Source organism: Aotus nancymaae, unplaced genomic scaffold (genome assembly GCF_030222135.1).
Source record: "Aotus nancymaae isolate 86718 unplaced genomic scaffold, 86718_ANA_hifiasm-v0.15.2.pri h1tg000006l, whole genome shotgun sequence".
Classification (NCBI taxonomy): Eukaryota; Metazoa; Chordata; class Mammalia; order Primates; family Aotidae; genus Aotus; species Aotus nancymaae.
Genome location: NW_026988417.1, coordinates 967,579 through 988,180, shown reverse-complemented (window position 1 = coordinate 988,180; position 20,602 = coordinate 967,579). Strand labels below are relative to the sequence as shown.

General features: G+C 64.5%; 2 protein-coding genes across 2 annotated transcripts; one reads left to right on the top strand and one right to left on the bottom strand.

The window, feature by feature from the left end:
- Positions 1-1,158: 1,158 nt before the first annotated feature.
- IDUA (alpha-L-iduronidase) lies at positions 1,159-20,403 on the bottom strand. The gene is made up of 14 exons (XM_021669318.2): positions 20,243-20,403; positions 19,507-19,647; positions 8,915-9,000; positions 8,621-8,728; positions 8,270-8,365; positions 7,951-8,153; positions 7,673-7,852; positions 7,349-7,565; positions 6,966-7,178; positions 6,710-6,831; positions 6,391-6,516; positions 6,237-6,313; positions 5,784-5,884; positions 1,159-5,619 (listed from the first exon to the last, which is right to left on the bottom strand). Exons 1-14 carry the CDS (start codon positions 20,398-20,400, stop codon positions 5,486-5,488), a joined length of 1,962 nt encoding a protein of 653 aa, XP_021524993.2. The 5' UTR covers positions 20,401-20,403; the 3' UTR covers positions 1,159-5,485.
- Positions 15,910-19,928, top strand: SLC26A1 (solute carrier family 26 member 1). Its single transcript, XM_012473788.2, has 2 exons — positions 15,910-16,485; positions 17,068-19,928. Exons 1-2 carry the CDS (start codon positions 15,910-15,912, stop codon positions 18,595-18,597), a joined length of 2,106 nt encoding a protein of 701 aa, XP_012329211.2. The 3' UTR covers positions 18,598-19,928.
- Positions 20,404-20,602: the final 199 nt, after the last annotated feature.

The following is a 20,602-nucleotide window of genomic DNA, read 5'->3' as shown; positions in this document are numbered from 1 at the left end:
GTACCAAGTGCAGTGCCCTGGGCAGCAGTGGTGGGCAGTGGGGCACCCAGGGCCTGTCCGTGGCTTCCCTCTGCCCCTCCCTTGTAGCCCTGGAGGAATTGCCATCCTATAAGCCAGGCCCCAAGGCCCGAAGAGATGTGCTGCACCAGGGCACGGAAGCGAGAGAACAGGGCTGCTGTGTGGAGTGTGCAGGGCCCAGCCTGGGCCTTGGCGGGGAGGCGCCTCTCTTCAGCCCAGGAGGGACCCCTCCGCCAGGAGGCTGCAGCAGGGATTCCTGACCTGGTGTTGGGTGTGGGTAACACCCCCCATGGGCACCGAGGAAGGGTAACTGTGCAGACCCCAGGCACCATTAGTACTCGAAGTATAAGTCACGCTTACTTATATCTAGCTTATATACATATAATCATAGTTAGTACCATATAATCTTTCTACATAACCATATAACTTAAGGCTTACTGTATCTAGCTGATATATATAATCATCCTTATTTCCATATAATCTTTCTATATAATCACATAGGTATTGTAGTCGGAGCTGTACTGACACATTTAGTGCTGATTTATAGAATCCTCTATATAACCATACAGTAGTTTGTAGTAGGAGGAATGCCTAGAGCAGTCACAGAACAGAAGCCGTACATGGGAAAACAGCCAGACCAGGAAAAGAACCAATGACCCAGGCGGTGGCGTCCCTGCCTGAAAGGGCATACGCTGTATGACGGGCTTGGAGCAGGAGCCTCTCCTCCTGATAAAGGAGTTGTAGCACCTTGCATCCAGTTCCTGTGGAAAGTAGGCCTCAGGCCTGAGATCCTGGAAATAAGGGAGGGAGAAGAACCCCTCTGGTGTGACCAGTCACGGAGGCTTACACCCTGTCAGTCTTTTCTCGCTTCTGTGCCAGCTCAAATCATCCTCCCATAAATATCTTAAGAGAAGAGCACAAGTCTGTCAGCTCCCCCTGCGATGGCTGACAGTATCCTTCTATTAGAAATGCTGGCCGGGCACGGTGGCTCACGCCTGTAATCCCAGCACTTTGGGAGGCCGAGGCAGGTGGATCACGAGGTCAAGAGCTCGAGACCATCCTGGTCAACATGGTGAAACCCGTCTCTACTAAAAATACAAAATATTAGCTGGGCACGGTGGTGCGTGCCTGTAATCCCAGCTACTCAGGAGGCTGAGGCAGGAGAATTGCCTGAACCCAGGAGGCGGAGGTTGCGGTGAGCCAAGATCGCACCATTGCACTCCAGCCTGGGTAACAAGAGCGAAACTCCATCTCAAAAAAAAAAAAAGAAATGCTTTGAAGTCTCCAGCCCCCAGATAAGAAGTGTTGCACATGACGTCTGCTGCACACAGCCCACTTCCTTGCCTCGGTGACCTAATGGGGGTGGACCCCTTTTCTGTACATGCCCCTCTACTGCGCACAGCCCACCTCTCTGCCCTGGTGACCTAATGGGGTGGCCCCCTCGCTTGTGACTCATGTGATTGTGTGTGCCCTATCACTAAGCCCATAGATGATGACCTCACTCACGACCCTTCCCCCTGCTTGTACCTAACAAATACAGACGTCTCTGCGTGTTCAGGGCCTTGCCTGTCCCCACTTGTAGGTGGCGTGGCCTCCCGAGTCCAGCTGCCCTTCTCCAGTTCTTCAGTGTCCTGTCTCTTTACTTCCCAGACCCTGCACTTCAGCACAGCGTAAGGGACACCCCATGACCTTGTGGGGCCAACAGGCCTACAGTTGGGGTGCTCACCCTGGGGGCGGGCCAGGTCTCACCCACGTGGTAATGTCCTGATGTGGGTGGGGCCAAGGAAAGGGAGGCCCCCTACCCCCAGTGGAGCCTACCACACCCCTAACTGTGGTGAGGGCCCAGGCTCAGAGTGGCCTCCCTGCCACCCACCGCCCCTACCCCTCTGGGCCCTGAGGTCATCGGTGCCTGAGTGGCCCAGGACACAGAACCTGCAGATGGGGTTCTGGGGTCAGGTGACAAATTTTCGGAGCCAGGTCTAAGCTTTCGGTGGGGAAACTGTTTCACAGTTCCTCAAACTGCCCCTCCTGACCCCTCCCCACCCCCACAGAGGCATGGGAGGAGGCACGGGTGGAGGACAAGGGTCGGAGACCGGGAGGTGGGTTGCCACGGCAACAGGAGTGATTCTGAGATGGGGCGGCTGACCCTGGCTTCTCCCTCTGAAAAGGTGAGATAGCCGTGAGGGCAGTGGGGCCCAGCGCCCGTGGCTTTGCTCCTCGGCCACAGGAAGGACAAACAGGGCCAGCGCCGAGTGCCCAAGCCCCACCCAGGGCTTCTCCCCACAGGGGCTCTTATCTGATGAGAAACCAGCAGGTGCAGGGCAAGGAGGGACCTGAGACGCACAGGGCACGGGGCAGGTGGGCACGGGGAAGGGCGCCGAGTCCCCAGCCGGGCCACCCCCTGTGCAAGAGCGCCATCTGTGTCTGTGCCCATGCTGCTCTGCCCAGGACTGGCCCCAGATTAGACTCCGGCACAGCCACACCTAGGGACGCTCCAAGGAGAGGAAGGCACATCCGTGCCAGCAGCAGCTGCCTGGGAACATCACGGGCAGATCCAAGTTCACACAAAATACAAAATGTGGGTCTGACGGACTGGTCACCTCACTGCCTGGGACAGTCGCCAGCACTGGGGTCTCAGCCACCGGCCTGACCTCCTGGACAGAGCCAGTGGTCGCTGGCCTGGACTCAACCCAGACTGTGCAGAGTTGGGAGCTGGGCCTCCCCACAGGGGAGGCCTGTCAGGAGCAGCAGCAGGTCTCAGAGGCCCCATCCAGAAAGGCGTGGCATCAGAGCTGGCTCTGACCAGGTCCCGACGGCTCAGGCACACACACATTTCTGGAGAACCCTCTGGGTCTGCAGCAGTGATGAGATGGCCAGTGACACCAGTGGCTCTGGGAAGAGCGGACAGGCAGGCCGCTTTCTAAGCAGAAAGTCTGCACATGTGGTGGGCACTTATCTGACACAAGGGCCACCTGAGGTCAGGAGTTTGAGACCAGCCTGACCAACATGGTGAAACCCTGTCTCTACTACAAATACAAAAATTAGCCTGGTGTGGTAGCAGGCACCTGTAATCGAAGCCACTTGGGAGGCTGAGGCAGAATTGTTTGAGCCCAGGAGGAGAAGGTTGTAGTGAGCCGAGATCACACCACTGCACTCCAGCCTGGGTGACAGAGTGAGACTCCGTCTCGGGTGGATCTGGGCTTGGGGAGCAGCGTGCACGCCCAAGCGTCCCGCTCCCACCCATTTCCTGGACAGCAGGTAATGCTGGCCAGAAGCCCTGCAGCAGGTCCAGGCTGTGACAGCTCCACCTGTGACAACTGTGGGTGCCCAGCAGGCCTGGCCCTGCCCAGAGCGTCTGGCAGAAGCGCCATGCCCCCAGCAAGCCCAGACCTCGCATCCCAGGCAAAGCGCACTTCCTCCAGTCACTTGGAAAGCAGCTCCGAGCTGCCTGTCCACGGGGCGAAGTCTAATGGCACTCAGTGGCCGTGTGACTCGGCCGCCCAGGAAGAGCCAAGGCCATGCAGTGTCTACCCAAGGACTGCAGACTCAGCCCCAGCACATCTGGAAGTCAGTCCTGCGGGCAGAAGACCAGAGCTCCCATGAAACCGCTCCTCCTGAATTGCTGCCCGGGCCTCAGCCCACACTGAGGGCTTCGTGACAATCATCCTCCCAGCCTCCGGACAAGAAGGGAAAGTGCAGAGGCGGTTTCTGGATGCAGGGTGCACACTGTCACCCGGAAGGCGACAGGTATGGCATCATAGCGGGGGGCTGGCCCTGGAAGATGGAAGAGGCACCCCACAGCAGAACCAAGGTGGCACATCCAGCCACCCTCGGCTCCACCACGGGCAGCATCCATGGAAAGGCTGGCCAGACTCAGGAGATGAAGATGAGAAGCCTGGGAACAAGGCAGCTGGGGCAAAGGCAAGCCCTGGGCTGGCAGAGCAGGCAGAGTGAGGTCCTGCCTCCCACAAATGCCTGCACTTGTCCAGAGGGCATCCACTCTCTGGAGGTCCTGTGGACAGGGGACGTCAAATGCGGTCTCATCCTGCCACCCAGTGACTGCTCCAGGGACCCAGGCACAAAGTACCCAGCGGCAGGGACGAGGCTGCATGTAAGCTGACGGCCAGCGTGGGCTTCCCTGGTTCCTGGCACGGCCTCAAGCCTGACCCACTCTCAGTGAAGGCCAAAGTGACCCCATCAGCGAGACTGGAGGGTAGGGACTTGTCGGCAAGCTGATGGCCGCCAGGAAGGCGACGGAGACAGAGCCTCACGGTGGAGGAGAGAGAACCAGCTTTGCCATTCAGCCGAGACTGGTGCCAGCACCGTGGGGCCTCAGGACCCCCTGCTGACCTCTACTTTGCCTCCAGAGGAGGATCCAGCCTACCGCCATGGGGGCCAGGCCTACACCAGGAATCTCAGCTGAGTGATAAACTTGAAATATATGTGGCTATTTTTGCCAAAAGCCCCAACACCCAGGTCGAAGAGTGAGGGGAGGGTCCCTCGTGGGGTCTCTGTCCCACCCCAGCGCCTTGGGGGCCCACGTTGGTTGGGAGCAGGTAAGGGACACGGGCTTTGGGAGATACAGTGAAGCCAGTGGGCTCACCCCCCCGCCATCCCCACCAGAGCCCCAGACAGCCTCCAGAGTAACCTGCGGGGTCCCTGTGCCCCAGCCCTCTGGCTGAGTGCCAAGGGTGGCCCTGGAGGCTGCTGGAGCAAGAGAAGAGAGAGAGCCTTGGTTCCCGGGCTCCTGGCCACACCCCTGGGTAGAAGGTCCCTGCTCCTCACCGGGGCGCCCAGCCCCGCCTGGACTGGTGAGTGCCCCTGGGGGAAACCCTGCCTCCATCTCTGTAAACAGTCACCAAATTGTCCTCATCTGGCCCTGCCACGTCTCAAATCTGGAGCAAGGACAGTCCGTGGTGGGGACACACAGACCACGGTGGACACTGCTGCTGGCCACGGCCTGGACTGCAAGGGGTGCCCCCACCCTGCCCTCCACCCTGCTGGGGTACAGGGGTCTTCCCTCATGGGGCCTCAGCTCCCCACTCTGCAGAACAAGCAAGAAAGCAAAGGATCCCGGAAATCCCTGGGTGGGCAGGGCTGAGCTGGCTCCCCAGCCTGGCCCAGAGACAGGCCCCCAGCCCTCCAGGGGCTCAACACACTTCCGGTCCAGGATTGGGGGCAGTCTGAGTGGGAACGGGGAGGAAAGAGGCCTCGCTCCAGGTAGGTCCTCAGGGGTTCAGCCGCTGGGGTTTACCCTTGTGGCCACCCCCAAATGTGCCTAGGGCCTTGGCCTGAGACCGAGTGTAAAGCCACTTTCAGGGGTGTGTTGGTACCAAGATATGAAAGAAAAAAAGTAAAATATAAAAGTATTTTGTAAAGGGGGGTGGCGGAGGGCAGCAGGGAAGCAGAGCAGCCCAGCCAGCTGACTGCCAGGGAGGTGCAGCCCCTCGGAGGGCTCAGCACAGGTTCACGGGTTGCTGGGGGGTGGTGGCCCTCCCGGCGCAGAGGCTGCCAGGTACCGCACAGAGTCTGAGAAGGGGCCTGGCCGGGCCCAGTAGTCCAGGGCTCGAACTCGGTAGGAGCCGGAGACAGCACCTGTGTCTGGAGACACGGGGACACGTGTGCTAACCTGAACGTGTGTCAACACAAACCTGCCCACGTCCCGAAAGCCCCCTGACCCCAGGCTTCTCGAGGCCCCCACCCAGTACTTCGCTGAGGCCCAAGAATGGGGTGGCGGAGGCCAGGGCCATGGGTGGCGGACTCACGGGGGCTGAACACAAACAGGTTGAAGGTCGACGGCTTCCTGCTGACCGGGGTGTACACTGTCCCATCCCGGGAGAACTGGATCTCATATGTCCACAAGCACCTGCGGAGGTCACGCCAAGACCAAGGCTGGAGCACGCAGGGCAGGGCTGGATGGACCCACACCCCCTTCCCGCTGGCACCTCCCCACGCCCCTGGGCACTCTTCCTGCACCAACAGGGGAGGGGGAGAGGGCTGGAGCCCGACTGTCCACTTCATGTCCCCTAAGAGAACCCACGCCCACTGGCAGGGCCTGGCATCAGGCCCACAGTGTGTGAGGTGAAGGGATGCAGGGCTGCGAGGGAGGGAGCTGGTGGGCCACGGCGAGCGGCAACAGTGAACGCATGGGTGAAGGGGTCGGATCCCAGGGGCGTGCCTAGGACCCGGCAGGGGTGGGGGTGGCCCCACTCACGCACTTGGAGCCCACGTGCTCATCCGACCAGACCAGAACCAGCTGCCCTCGGGTCAGGGGCAGAACGCGGAGCCGCGTGACCTGGGGGAGGGAGGGGCTGTGATGGGGTCGGGGAGGGGGAAGTCCGCCGCGGCGCAGGTAGGGGGGCTGCCACTTGCCTGGCCAGGCGGCTTCTCAGGGCGCGCGCACACGTGCACCAACAGGAGCGACGGCAGCGGCAGCGCAGGGTGCAGGGTCAGGCGGCCGCCGGCGGGGAAGGGGTGCGGCGCCTCGGCCACAGGGTCCTGCGCGCAGTGGCGGGTCCTCCGGGTTCTCCAGGCGGGCTAAGCACGCTCGGCCCGACCTCAGGGCGAACGCCCCCAGCCCACCGCCCCCCCACGCATACCCACTCGGGGTCCCACCCCTGTTCTGCCCCCCGACCCCGCCCGCACCCCTGGGACCCCGGCCTGGCCCCTCGCCCCTCCGCGGCCCACCCACCTCGGCCGCGCGCATGCGCCGGAACTGCTCGGCTGAGGGGAAGACCGGCCGGCCCAGGCGCCGCCACACGCCCTCGGGGCTGCAGAGCCGGTTGTCCAGGTAGCGCGTGACGTAGACCAGGCCTGCGGCGCCGGACACTCGGGCCTGGGCTCACCGGTCCCGCTCCCCGTCCCCGGCTCCCGCTCCCCCCCACGCCCGGCTCCCGCCACCTCCAGGGCCCCCGCGGGGCAGAGACCTCCCTGGGACCCCGGCTCACCCGGGCCGGGGGGCACCCCGCTCAGCCACAGGGTCACTGGGACGCTGCGGTTGGCGTGGGCGCGGGTGTCGTCGCTCGCGTAGATCAGCACCGCGGCGCGCCAGGCGTCGGCCGGGCCCTCCGGGCGGTGGGCGCTGGCCAGGACCCCCACCGTGTGGTTGCCGTCCAGGACCTTCCCGGCCCGCGACACCTCGGCCCAGAGCTGCTCTTCGTCTGCGGGGTGGGGGCGCCATTCCCGCGTGGGGTCGCTGCCCCGCCCCTTCCGCCCGCCCCCTCCCTCCACTCGCCCCCCACTCCACTCGCCCCCCCTTCGCTGGGGGAAGGAGTCCCCAGGCCCCGCCTCGCCACACCCCGGGAGGCCCACCCCAGCGGCCCCGGCTCACCCAGCAGCGCCAGCAGCCCCATGGCGGTGAGCACCGGCTTTCGCAGCAGCTGCACGTGCGGCGGGCGGGTGTTGTTGACCTGGAAGCGCGCGGTGAGGGTGCGCTGCGCGAAGGGGTGCGGGTGGTAACTCAGGAAGGCGTTGTCGTTGCTCAGGAGCGCGTAGGGGACGGCGGAGCTGGTGTTGGCCAGCAGCAGGTTCTGGTGCTGGGCAATGACCTGCGGGTGTCCAGGGCGGCTGGGATCGCGTGGCGCGGCCACCGCTCCCCTATCGCGTCCCGGGAGGAAGGTGGCTGGCGGGCGCGCAGGGCGTTGGGCCGGCCAACCTTCACCACCATAGCCGCGTAGGTCACGTCGGCCCTCCACTGCTGCGGCAGGGACCAGCCCACCAGCGGGTCAGCCTCGTCATTGTAAATGGGGGTGTCCGCGAACTTCGGGAAGAACTGCCGGATCTGCTGCGCCACGGCCTTCTCTTGCTCCAGGATGGAGATGGAGCTGCGTGCACCCTGCGGGCAGGGCTGCCTCAGCACCACCAGGTCAGCATGGCCTGGGCGCCCCGGCTGAGGGCGCAGGACCCCGGGGCGGGCGGAGGGGCAGAGCACACCTTTCGGTGGAGGGAGATATAGTCCAGCCGCACACCCGCCTCTCCAGTGAAGAAGTTGGTGCCGTTGTGGCAGTGGCGCAGGAGGCCCCAGCTCAGCGGGGATCGCGGTGGAGGGTGGAAGGAGTCCCCGGGGCCGCCCAGCCGCAGGGCGGGGCTGGTGGTGCGCAGACCCTCGGAGCAGGCATCATAGTAGTTCAGGAAGCCTGGGGTCGGGAAAAGCGCTGCGTCCACACCTGCCCTGGGGGCCCGCGGCTTAGCCTCCGCTGCTGCCCTCCTCTGCCCCTTTCGGCTGGGCAGGACCCCAGGAAGCCACACACACCTTGCGTGCTCATGGAGACGTTGTCAAAGTCGTGGTGGTCTGGTTCGTTCCACGTCTCAAAGTTCCACTTGGAAACATGCGCCAGTCCGTACCTACCTGCAGAGGACCCCTGCTGTCCCCCCAGCACAGGTGAATCTTGCCTCAGTGACTCCCAGGGAGGGAGAGTGCAAGGTGATGAAGGGCGTCTGACTCAAGATGAACCCCACCCCCACCCAGGCCAGCCTCTGCCCCCCATCAGGAAGTCCTGGCTCAAAGGGGTTCTAGACCCCGGGGGCAGCCTGGGTGATCAGGGTGCAGCCTGCCCAGGAGTACCCTCCCCGCTCTGGGGCCTCAGGGCCTGGGCCCGCCCACCGATGTATCTCCTGGCCAGGCTGGAGACCAAGTCCTTCCACTCAAACACCTGCTGCTTGTCCTCAAAGTCGGTGAAGTGGCCCGAGGGGCTGCCCATCAGCTCAAACCCTGCAACACAGGAGGGCTGCCCCACTGCCCGTTGCACACAACACCCATGCTCTGCCAGGCCTGTGCTCCAGCACCAAGGCCAGTCCTGGATGGGCTCCAGCCAGGACCCAGAGGGGCTAGGTGAGGGAGAGGGTGGGCAGGGTGAGGGGGTGCAGGAGGGCTGGGAGAGCAGAGCCCACAGTTCACCTGGGAGGAGCTGGTTCTCCCTGAGAAGGTCCAGGTACACATCCAAGTGGGTGAAGTTGTAGCTCAGGCCCCATCCAGTGGAGCCCCTGTGGAGGGACAGTCAGTGTCAGGAAGAAGGGTGCCCACATGGCTACGTGCCCCAGGCTGGAACCGTGGCCACAACAGAGCAGGTGGGAGCCTGCAAGGTGCCACACAGGACTCAGATCCTGGCTTCCCGAGAGGCCCTTCCCCTTGGAAAATAACGCTATGAAAGCCCAGTGTGAACTAGCGTGTCTGTACATGGAGACCCCCCCCCCAGCCCTATACCATCAAGAGATGGAAGACTTGGGGCGGGGGGCTCGGAATGGCCCTGATGCTTGGTGGGATGAGGCAGGCAGGTACCAAGGGGCAGGGGCCAGGGTTTAGGAGCCAGGCAGGACGTGGTGGGTCCCCACCCTGTTTCTCTGTACCTCCTAGAGGCCCAGGAGTGCCCCATTTCCCCTCCCACACCCCATGAGGCAACACAGATGGGCAGGAGAGGGAGAAGGGGCCACCCTGCCACACTGCCCTTGCAGGTGGGCCGAATTCCCGCAGGGCTTGCATTTGAGGGGACAGGCGTCATCGGGGAAATGGGAATCTTTGGTGAAGGGGATACAGCAGGGAATGGGAGTCCTGATGGTCAGTGAGGTACCTCTCTGAGGAGACATCTAAGGCTGCCACGCAGTGGGACAGGCTAGCATGAGGACGCCCAGGCAGCAGATGGCATCGCCAGGGCAAGGCTCTGGGACAGGAATGTGCACGTGATAGCCAGCAGAGAGGCAGCTGGTGGGCCTGGGACAGAACGAGGGTGGATATCACGGGAGAGGAGCCTCCGTGGGGCTCTGGAAGTGACTGCTTTGAGGATGGGACCCTGACCCAGAGCAAAACAGGGATCCCGTTCAGGGTTCTGAGCCCAGCAGTGCCAGGACATTTTTCAAGGATCCCTCTGGTGGCTCACTGGAGCCAGGGTAGGGGCTGGAAGACTGGCTGCGGGCCGTGGTGGTCACCTGGAGAGGTATGGTGACCAGACTGGCTGCGGGCCGTGCAGGAGCAGCAGATGGACTGATGAGGTTTGAGGTGAGCTGGGTCGGGGGGTGGGGGTGGGGTCCAGGGCAACTGTGGATTTCAGCTTGGGCAGCTGGGCAGGTGAATGAGTTTGGAATGAGGCTGGCCTCGGTCCTAGCCATGTAGAGTTGGACATCTGAGGGTGAACTGGACGAGGAGGCTGGTACGCAGGGGCCTGGGGCTGTGGACGATATTTCTGGCCTGAGGGAAGGGGAGTGGGATGAATGGAATAGCCGCCAGCCCTGAACCTGGAGTGAGAAGCAGAGACCAGGCTGGCCAGGGTCTGAGGGCTTCCTGCAGACGCCACCCAGAAGGTGAGCACAGCTGCTGTGGGCCGTGCCTCTCCCATGGCAGCTGGGTTTGTCCCTCATCTGCAGTGGTGGGGAACGGGATTACCACCACGCACCGGAATCAGCCCTATACTGCTGTCAGTCTCCCCGTGCCACAGCCCCAGCACCTCACAGCAAAGGTCCCGACACCTCAATGCCTCCCTTCGGGTCCTCCCATGGCGTACAAGATCACGACAGAGCCTGGGCCTGGGCCTGCAGCCCTCAGGTGCGGGGTCCTGCTTCACCCGGCCCTGCCTCTGCTGCCCCCACCTGCTTCTGTACCCAGGGCTGGGTGCCCAGCATGTGTCCCCCAGGTCCATCCCACCCGGCCCCTACCACCTCCCCTCCTCTCCATCCACTCGACACACTGATAGCAAAGAAGCACCTGGACAAAAGTCAAATGCGCAGGAGGTACATTCCGCAGTCCCACGGGGTTGGGGTAGGGGGCCATGGTGACCAGGAGGAAGTGAAGGCCCCGCTGGGCTTCAGGCTTTCTCTGCAACCCCCAAGGCGCTGGCCCAGCGGCCCCTGACACTGGGGCAGGCGCTGAGGGAGCCTGAGCCCTGGGGCTGAGGGAGGCGGGTAGCATCAGAGATGTCCCTAGTCTGACACCCAAAGTGCCCCCGAGTGTCATCTGGCCGGGCCAATCTCTCAGCGAGGGATGCCTGGGACCGGGATCCCCGCCCCGGCGTCGACACCAGGCCAAGGATCCCGGGGACAGTCCCTTTGAGAGGGGCCTCGGGAGACCTCGCTGGGGAGGGGCTGAGCCGGCGAGGTGGAGCCCCCCCCCACCAGGGCCGGAGGCGCAGACAGGCCACCGCCCAGCCCGGGAGCGGAAGCCGCGGGGGCGCCTCGGCCCTGCCAGACCCAGCGCGGGGCCAGTGGGGCCGCCGCTGCCGCACAATGGGCTCATTCACCGCGCGGCGCGGTGGGTCCGCCGCCCGGGGCCCCGCGTCCCCGCCCCTGGGCCGGAGCGCGTGCGCCGCGAGGACCGCGCGGCTGCCGGGCCTGGTGAGTGCGCGGGGCTCAGGATCCGGGGCGCGCGTGCTCGGCGGCGGGGGCGCGGGGCGGGGCCGCGCGTGCATGGGGGTTCGCAGGCGGTGGGGGAGACCGCGTGGGGTGGGGAGCGGGGCAGCGCGCTCCTGAGGGTGGCGATGGGAGTGTGGGGTAGCGGCGGAGGCCGGGCTCGCTGGTGCCCGGGCACAGCACGGGGTGGGCACAGACCCGCCTCTTGGGAGAACCTGCAGCTGTGACCAGGACGACGGGGATGCAGGTGCTAGAGGGTGCGGGCCGGGGCCCCCCTCTTCTCCTCCAGAGCGCGGAGCACACCCACCCGCTGGAGGGTCACTGGTTCCAAAGCCCTGCGGCCGGGCTTCTTTCCAAGGCGGGAGGCAATAGCAATGTTTCCGTTCCCAGTCAATGTACTCCCATGTAAAACGGTTGATTTAAAGACAAAATTAAGGAGAAGTAAGCATGTGGCACAGGACTGGCCAGGAGTTCCGGCAGGAGGGCGGTTCAGGCAGGTCCGAGGCCATGGGTCCCCCATGCCCCCTGTCCTGCACCGGCAAAGCAGGGAAGGAAGGAGTTGTCTGCAGCCTGGTGCCCACACAGGCTTGGGGTAGACTGGGCTGCCCACTCTCTCTGGCCAGCAAGGCCCCTGGACCCCTGGGCACTCAGCCTTTGAGCCTGGCCACAGGGCAGTACCAGCCACTGTCTTAATGCTCAGGCAGAGAAACTGAGGCAGAGACAAGTGGGAGGGGGGCAGGTCAGGCTCCAAGGATCCTACAGGGATGATCTCACCTGCTTTAGACACCCAGCCTAGGTGCAGACTAAAAGGGCGTAATGGCTGCAGAAGACCCCTGAGGCCAGGCCCCTGCAGCGTGGCTGAGAGGCTCACGGGCCTGGGTGCTGTTCCTGAACGATGCTCACCTGTCTCAAACCCCACCATGGGTCCCCCTAAGCCAACCTCTGGAAATCCCCACCACCCTTCCTGGGGGGAGAAGGGCTGCCTCCCACTCAAGGTTTTTCTGTGGCCCCGGTGACACACCCCCACCCTACCCTGCCTGCAGGTGTCTGCACCGGGCACCCCACCCCTGCTGCAGCACCCAGAGTCCTCCCAGCCTCCTTTAGAGAGACCTCTAGGAGTTCTTCAAAAACCCTGCTGGTGGCTGAACCCAGAGAGGCCCTTATCTGCCCCAGGGAGGGTCCTGGGGCCCTGAGTAACCCCACCCACTGGCCAACCGCTTCTTACACCACAGCTCCCAACCGCTGGGTAAACGGCTGCTTCCCAGGGGCCACTGGGGCCCTGGTTAGGCTGGGGTGGGAGCGAGGGCATCATCCCAGGTGGAGGCTCTGGGAGTTCTAGACCCTGGACTGTCCAGCCCTGCCCACATCTCATGCTCAGGGCTTCCTCCCACTTTCTGGCCACCCCAACTACAATCCACTCCCATTTCACCTTCAAGCGGGGAGCTACAGGACCCAGGGCTGTGGGGAACTAGCGGGGCTTGGCAGGCGGCTTCCCCGAAGGTGCCTTTGGTGGGGCTGTGTGTCCAGGGTCCCCTCCGGGGCTCTGCCCCATCAACATCTCGGGGTCCCCATCGTGGGGGAACGGAGCCCCTGCAATCAGCTGGTTCGGCAAGACCGTCGGCATGAATCCCACATGGACGGGAAACAGAGCTCGTGGCTTCCGTTCCCAGGCCCGAGTCAGGGTGCCCAAGGTGCCAGGGTCGGCCTGGCCTTCCAGCCTCACCCGAGGGACTCCCCTCGGCCTCCTGGCTTCCCTGGGGATGGGAGAGCCCGGAGGCTGCAGCCCCTTGTTAAACACCCGCACTGGCCCCAGGCCGCAATGCAGGATCCCACCCAGTGCTCAGTGTCAAAGTGGGGGAGGGATCTGAGTCTCCTGAGGAATTTTTTTTTTTAAAAGAGACAGAACCTTGCTGTCACCCAGGCTGGAGTGCAGTGCCACAACCGTACCTCACTGCAGCCTGGAAGTCCTGGGCTCAAGCCATCCTCCTCCCTGAGCTTCCCAAAGAGCTGGCCCAGTGACAACGTGTTTGTTTCTGAGACAGGCTCTTGCTCTGTGGCCTAGAACAGGGTACAGTGGCACAATCGCACCGCATGGCAGCCTCAAACTCCCCGGCTCAAGCCATGCTCCCGCCTCAGCCAATCCATAGCTGGGATACAGGTGCACACCACCACACCCAGCTAAGGTTTTAATTTTAATTTTTGTAAAGGTGGGGGGGGTCTCACTATGTTGACCAGGCTGGTCTTGAACTCCTGGCCTGAAGTGATCCTCCTGTCTAGGCCTCCCAGACTGTTGGGATTACAGGAGTGAACCACCGTGCCTGGCCAGTAATTCCTTTTAAAAAGCAGGTCACCCTTATTTTCATGTGTGGGCACTAGTTCAGTTCACCTTAAGAGATCATTTATCCTCACACCAGCCCTGTGAGGCAGGCACTGCTGGTCTCAGCCTGTGGTAGACGGGAGGGCAGAGGAGCCGTGAGGGTAGAGGCTGACCAGTCCCTTCGGCTTGGCACTGGGTCTGGGCAGACCAGGACTCCTGCCCCGGCCAGTCATGGCATCTCGATGCCTGGGGGCCCTCACCCTGGGTGCTGTGCACCACACACAGAGCTCATGCGAGCACATATGCACATGCACACACTGGCAGCCTTCTGCTGAGCTGGCTGTCAGCCTCCGCCCTGCTCCAGCGTGGACCAGACTGGCTCCCTGCAGGACCAGGAGGCTATCCAGCGACTGGACACGGAGACTCCCCCACCCCAGCCCCTCCTGGGTTCAAGGGCTACTGGGAGGCTGGAAGCTGATCAGAGCCCCACACAGCTCTAACCACTACCAGCCCGATTACAGTTCAACTCCCAGATTAGCAGATCAGGTAACATGGCTGTCGAAACCCGTGACTCAGCAATCTGTAGGTAAATAATTTAACTGCAGAGCCCAGCGCACACAACACTGCCTGCAGGTCGGCGCCAGAGCCGCCACCCCCCTCTCCCAGCTGCTCGCGGGAGCTAGAGGGCCCTGCGGTCCTCGGTGGTCTCGCCAGCCCCTCGCCATCCCAGGGCCCCCGTGCCTGTGAGGACTCCCTCAGGTAAGAATTATCCTGGGCCCAGATATCGGCCGCAGCAGAGCACGGGGTGGGAGCCAAGGCCAGAAACGCCCTGGACTGGTGGTTTCTTAGGGGCACCCCCAGGCTCCGGGCAGCTGGCCCTTCTGTCTCCATTCCACACACCTGGGGCATCCAGGGACCCAGTGTGGTGGGGTCTTTGAGGGAAGGGGACACAACTTTTGCAATGTTGCCTGAGGGCCAGGACCTCTACTCTGAGCCCCAGAGGTGGTGCTGTGCCCAGCCTGCCCGTGTCGACCTACCAGGCTGGGCCCACCCCCCGGGAGACTGTAGCTCCCATGCCCTGGGCCAGCGTGCAAACAGCAGGCTCAGCCCAGGCCCCAGGCTGTCCTGGGCACTCAGGGAGCAAAGTCTTCTTTGCCTAACACCGTGGAGAACTTTTAAAATAAAAGTACATTGGAACCTGCAAACAGGACAGACCCAAGGCCTCACATGGGACTAGTCTGGCCTCTGAGCACTGCCTCCCTAACACCAAGTTGCTCTCCGAGGGCAAAGGAAAGGTCAGGAGGTGCCCTTTGGCTCTGCTGACCCAGGGTGGCTGTGTGCAGAGGGCTGGGTCCTCTCTGGGTGCTGCCCCCGGGACTGTGTCATGCCTGTTCCACAGTGAGTTGGGGAGACAGGGAGACGCCTCACATCCCAGAACTCCCTGGGCAGGGGAGATGGACGCCAGTCCCGCTGGGGCCACTGTCTAGGCATATTCTCAGAATTCAGCCCCAAGGCCAGGCATAGGGGCTCGGCTGGCTTCTGAGTGCTGCTCCCCAGGCAGACTTGGGGTCCCAGCACCCACAAGGCTTGGCAGGGACATAGGAGGCCTCTTCCGCTGAGCCTTCACCAGCCAGGACGCACAGGGCAGGTCACGGAGTGTCTCAGGAGAGCAGGCGATGGTTTGCATGGGGGAGGGAGGGCTCTGGCGTGGGCATCGGGTGGACCTTTCGCCAACCGGGGAGCCAGGGAGGTGGTCACGGAGCCACCAGACTTGCCTACACCTGTGACCAGTGACCCAAGGCATGTGTATGTGTGGTGGCGGCCCAGCCTGTTCCCTCCCCGTTGGGAGGTGAGCTTCAGGCGGCTTCAGGGGCAGTTTCAGGCAGGAACTGCAGAGCCAGTGGGCCGGAGCCGAGCTGGGACAGGGTCCGGCCAGGCGTCCCGCAGCACCACTGGCCTCAGCACAGCCCAAGGCACGGGCTTGGTGTCCTAATCACATCTCACCCCGTGATGCGTTCTGGAGCCGGCAGACCCTGGCATCCATCCACACTGGGCAGGGGGCTGGGGCCCGTGGTGCCGGGAGAAGGCTCAGTGCCAGTCCCGGGCCCCGGGTGGGCGAGGGGTCTGCCCCAAGGGGCCCGCCACTGCCCGGGACCTTGTCGTTTGGCCCTGGATCCGGGGCTCCCGTGACTATGCTCTCTTCTCAGCTGCAGGTCGGCCACAGGGGCAGGTGCTGCAGCATGGGCGAGTGCCCTGAGCTTCTGCAGCAGGGCAGAGGGCCGGTGCCAGTCCGACGGCAGCGCCCGGCACCCCAGGGTTTGCGTGAGATGCTGAAGGCCCGGCTGTGGCGGAGCTGCTCGTGCAGCGTGCCGTGTGCCTGGGCGCTGGTGCAGGACCTGCTCCCCGCCACGCGCTGGCTGTGTCAGTACCGCCCTCGGGAGTACCTGGCGGGCGACGTCATGTCCGGGCTGGTCATCGGCATCATCCTGGTGCCACAGGCCATCGCCTACTCGCTGCTGGCTGGACTGCAGCCCATCTACAGCCTGTACACGTCCTTCTTTGCCAACCTCATCTACTTCCTCATGGGCACGTCGCGGCACGTCTCCGTGGGCATCTTCAGCCTGCTCTGCCTCATGGTGGGCCAGGTGGTGGACCGGGAGCTCCAGCTGGCCGGCTTCGACCCCTCCCAGGATGGCCTGTGGCCCGGGGCCAATGGCAGCATCCTCAACGGCTCGGCTGCCACTCTAGACTGTGGGCGCGACTGCTACGCCATCCGTGTTGCCACCGCCCTCACGCTGATGACCGGGCTTTACCAGGTGAGGAGCTCGGCTTAGGCACAGGGAGGGGCCCAGGACACCCCCTTAGGTGCTGGCCACCCACGAGGCCAAGGCTCGGGCAGAGCTGGGGCATCCCAGGGCGAGGCACTGACATGGAGGGGCCGCTGGGCTCAGTGGTACTGGACTGAGGCCATGTGGCCTCCCAGGCCTTCTGTCCTAGGTGGGATGGGGGATGGCCTCCCCGCCCCCAACCGTCTCCTGCCCTGGCCTTGGTCCCCATTGGTTCCACATCTGCATGGGGGATAGTGGGTGCCATGTGTACCAAGCAGGAGGAAGGGGCTGCCTTCTGATGCCCAGAGGTCTTATTTCTGAAATAAAACGGGCTTCTACACGTGAGAAGTAAGATGTGTCGGCGGCCATGAAAAGTGTCTGCAGGCGTGTGCACACATGGAGTCAAGCACACAGGCCCGTGTGAGGAGTCTGATTTGGAAATACCGGGCTGCAAAACAGAATTGTCAGGCTCTGTGCCATGACCACCACCCCTTGGGCCATGCCAGGGGCTGGTGACGGGCACGTGGCTCCCGCCGGGCGCCTGCTGACCTGACTGCCCTCCGTCCACAGGTCCTCATGGGCGTGCTCCGGCTGGGCTTCGTGTCCGCCTACCTCTCGCAGCCACTGCTGGACGGCTTTGCCATGGGGGCCTCTGTGACCATCCTGACCTCGCAGCTCAAGCACCTGCTGGGCGTGCGGATCCCTCGGCACCAGGGGCCGGGCATGGTGGTCCGCACGTGGCTGAGCCTGCTGCGCAGTGCCGGGCAGGCCAACGTGTGCGACGTGGTTACCAGCACGGTGTGCCTGGTGGTGCTACTGGCCGCAAAGGAGCTCTCAGACCGCTACCGACGGCGCCTGAGGGTGCCCCTGCCCACAGAACTGCTGGTCATCGTGGTGGCCACGCTCGTGTCCCACGTCGGGCAGCTCCACAAGCGCTTTGGCTCAAGTGTGGCTGGTGACATCCCCACTGGTTTCATGGCCCCTCAGGTCCCAGAGCCCAGACTGATGCAGCGTGTGGCCTCGGATGCCGTGGCCCTGGCCCTCGTGGGCGCAGCCTTCTCCATCTCGCTGGCGGAGATGTTCGGTCGCAGCCACGGCTACTCCGTGCGTGCCAACCAGGAGCTGCTGGCCGTGGGCTGCTGCAATGTGCTGCCCGCCTTCCTCCACTGCTTCGCCACCAGTGCAGCCCTGGCCAAGAGCCTGGTGAAGACAGCCACCGGCTGCCGGACGCAGCTGTCCAGCGTGGTCAGCTCTGCCGTGGTGCTGCTGGTGCTGCTGGCACTGGCACCGCTGTTCCACGACCTACAGCGAAGCGTGCTGGCCTGTGTCATCGTGGTCAGCCTGCGGGGAGCCCTGCGCAAGGTGTGGGACCTCCCACGGCTGTGGCGGATGAGCCCGGCCGACGCGCTGGTCTGGGCGGGCACCGCGGTCACCTGTGTGCTGGTCAGCACAGAGACCGGGCTGCTGGCTGGCGTCATCCTCTCGCTGCTCAGCCTGGCCGGCCGCACCCAGCGCCCACACGCCGCCCTGCTGGCCCGCATCGGGGACTCGGCCTTCTACGAGGATGCCGCAGAGTTCGAGGGCCTCGTCCCTGAGCCCGGGGTGCGGGTGTTCCGCTTCGCGGGGCCGCTGTACCACGCCAACAAAGACTTCTTCCTGCGGTCACTCTACAGCCTCACGGGGCTGGACGTGGGGCGCGTGGCTGCCAGGAGGAAGGAGCAGGGCTCGGAGGTGGGGGTCGGCGAGGGAGGCCCTGCCCAGGGCAAGGACCTGGGCCTGGTTAGCAGCAGGGCTGCGCTGGTGCCCGCGGCGGCCGGCTTCCACACGGTGGTCATCGACTGCGCCCCACTGCTGTTCCTGGATGCAGCTGGCGTGACCACGCTCAAGGACCTGCGCCGAGACTACGGGGCCCTGGGCATCAGCCTGCTGCTGGCCTGCTGCAGCCCCCCTGTGAGAGACATTCTGAGCAGAGGGCGCTTCTTTGGGGAGGGCCCAGGGGACACAGCTGAGGAGGAGCAGCTGTTCCTCAGTGTGCACGACGCTGTGCAGACGGCAGGAGCCCGCCACAGGGATCTGGAGGCCACCGATGCCCCCCTGTAGCAGGGCCAGGCCTTCCCGGCAGCCTCTGCTCCCTCCAGGGGGCCCATGGCGGACGTCTGCAAGCCACTGCTGAGACTCTTCCCAGGGAGGAGACACCCTCGGGACGTGCTCCTGCACCACCGCCACCCTGGGGAGACCAGGGAACCCCAGCTGGGGAAGGAGGCCCTCTGATCACACGCAGGACCCAAACACTCAGAAATGAGGAACCTCTGCCCCTGAGAGACAGGCTGGCCCACAGTGCTGGCCAGGCCCGATGCTCAAGGCTCTCGCTGTCCCTCGGCTCAGAAGGGCTGAGCCTTGCCTGATGCTCAGGGTTGACATATTAATTGAACAAGGGCCGCCTCCCCGCCAACATCATGCAGCCTCCAAGTGCCAAGAGGACCCCCTATGTCCAGGCCTGCCTGGTGCCCACCCTGCTGGTAGAAGCTGGTGGTTCTGGCCAAGTGCATGAGGGTCTCTGTGTTTCTAGAAGGCCCCACACACCCAAGTGGCCCTCACACCTCATGCCTGCCCCTCACAGGGTGGCCACCTGCACCAGCGTCAAGGCCTCAGGTGCTGTGATGACCTCACCTCAGCCCTCAGGTGTGGCGGCCTGCCCAGCCCCGCCAGCAAACACATACAGGGGTGCCCATGGGTGCAGCGGAGACAGGTGCGGCACAGCCGACCCTGAGCCTCCAGGGGGACCTGGAGGAAGCCCACCGTGCCCCACGCAGGGGCACCCTCCAGCACACAGCCCTCCCCCCAGCAAGGACACGATCCCCTCAACAGGGTGCGTCGGCAGAAAGGGGGGGAACAAAGGGTCTTCCGAGCAGCCCCCAGCCCTGCGCCTCGTCAGTTGCCCCTTCCCCAGCCCGTCCCCTCTGTGCCTCTGTAAAGGGTTCTGGGACACCCAGGCCCTGAGTCACCCACCTGGTGGTGACAAGCTCCAGCAGCCAATGGGTCCGGACCTGCTCGATGCCACGGTGAGGGACGGCGCCCACATAAGCGAGGTTGAGCTGCTGGTCCCAGCTGAGGACGTACTGGTCAGCCTGGCTGTGTGGCAGCGGAGGGCTGGGGACAGCAAAGGGACGGCTCAGGCCTGAGCCTCAGCATGGCCGGCAGCGCAGCCGACACTCAGGCTCAAGCCCAGGACTGCCTGGGCGCCAGATCCAGGCGCTGCGCGTGTGCTAAGTGACTAATAAAATGGCCCTTAGGGCCAGGAATGTAGGGAGGTCCCATCTTCATGGGGAACGGGAGCAGCACTAAAACGGGGGAGCCAAAACCAGCCCTGGCCCCGGCCCCGCCAGGCAGGCAGGCACCTCGAGTCTCCGTGGAGGGAAAGGGACAGGCGGGCCAGGTCCCGCTGTAGGGGCGTCCCACCCCATGGGGAGACTCCTGGACCACCTCAAAGAGCAGGATCCTGGGCATCGGCCTGGGTTACAGGGAGCAGCTGCTGGACAAGCTCAGGGTCCAGCCCCAGGCCCCACTCAGCTGGAGAGCCCACCCCCAAACACGGCGGGGAGCGGGCCAGGAGAGCCAGGGCCCCAGAGGAGGGAGCTCCAGTCTCGGAAGCTCCCACAGTGCTCAGTCAGGGGGCGCCCGAGCTCTCCCCGAGCGGCCAGGGGGTCCCGGAGGCCGCGGGCGGGCGGGCGCGCGGGGCGCTCACCAGAAGCCCGTGCTCCTCCAGAAGTGCCGCAGGGGCCACAGCGCGCGGGCCGCGTCCACCCGCACCAGGTGCGGGGCCTCGGCCGGGGCCACCGGGGGCGCGGCCAGGAGCGCGGCCAGGAGCGCGAGCAGCGCGACGCGGAGCTGCGGGGGACGCATGGCCGGGCGCGCTCGGGGACTGCGGAGCTTCGGGCCGCACCGCCGGTTCCGCCTCCGGGTCGGAGTCTGGGCGCGCCCCCCACGTGACCGCCTCCGCGGGCGGGAAGGAGAGGGGCCTTAGTGGGCGGGGCGAGCGCCGGCCGGGCGGGCGGGGCGAGCGCCGGGTGGGCGGGGCGAGCGCCGGGTAGGCGGGGCGGGTGGG

Bases quoted from the DNA above. Each gene is read 5' to 3' on its own strand.
- SLC26A1 (XM_012473788.2), top strand. From the start codon at position 15,910: ATGGGCGAGTGCCCTGAGCTTCTGCAGCAGGGCAGAGGGCCGGTGCCA. The intron at 16,486-17,067 runs GTGAGGAGCTCG...CTCCGTCCACAG, and splicing joins TGATGACCGGGCTTTACCAG to GTCCTCATGGGCGTGCTCCG.
- IDUA (XM_021669318.2), bottom strand. From the start codon at position 20,400: ATGCGTCCCCCGCAGCTCCGCGTCGCGCTGCTCGCGCTCCTGGCCGCG. The intron at 8,366-8,620 runs GTGGGCGGGCCC...GGTCCTCTGCAG, and splicing joins CCTGGCCAGGAGATACATCG to GTAGGTACGGACTGGCGCAT. The intron at 7,179-7,348 runs GTGAGCCGGGGC...CCCACCCCGCAG, and splicing joins GGGGCTGCTGGCGCTGCTGG to ACGAAGAGCAGCTCTGGGCC.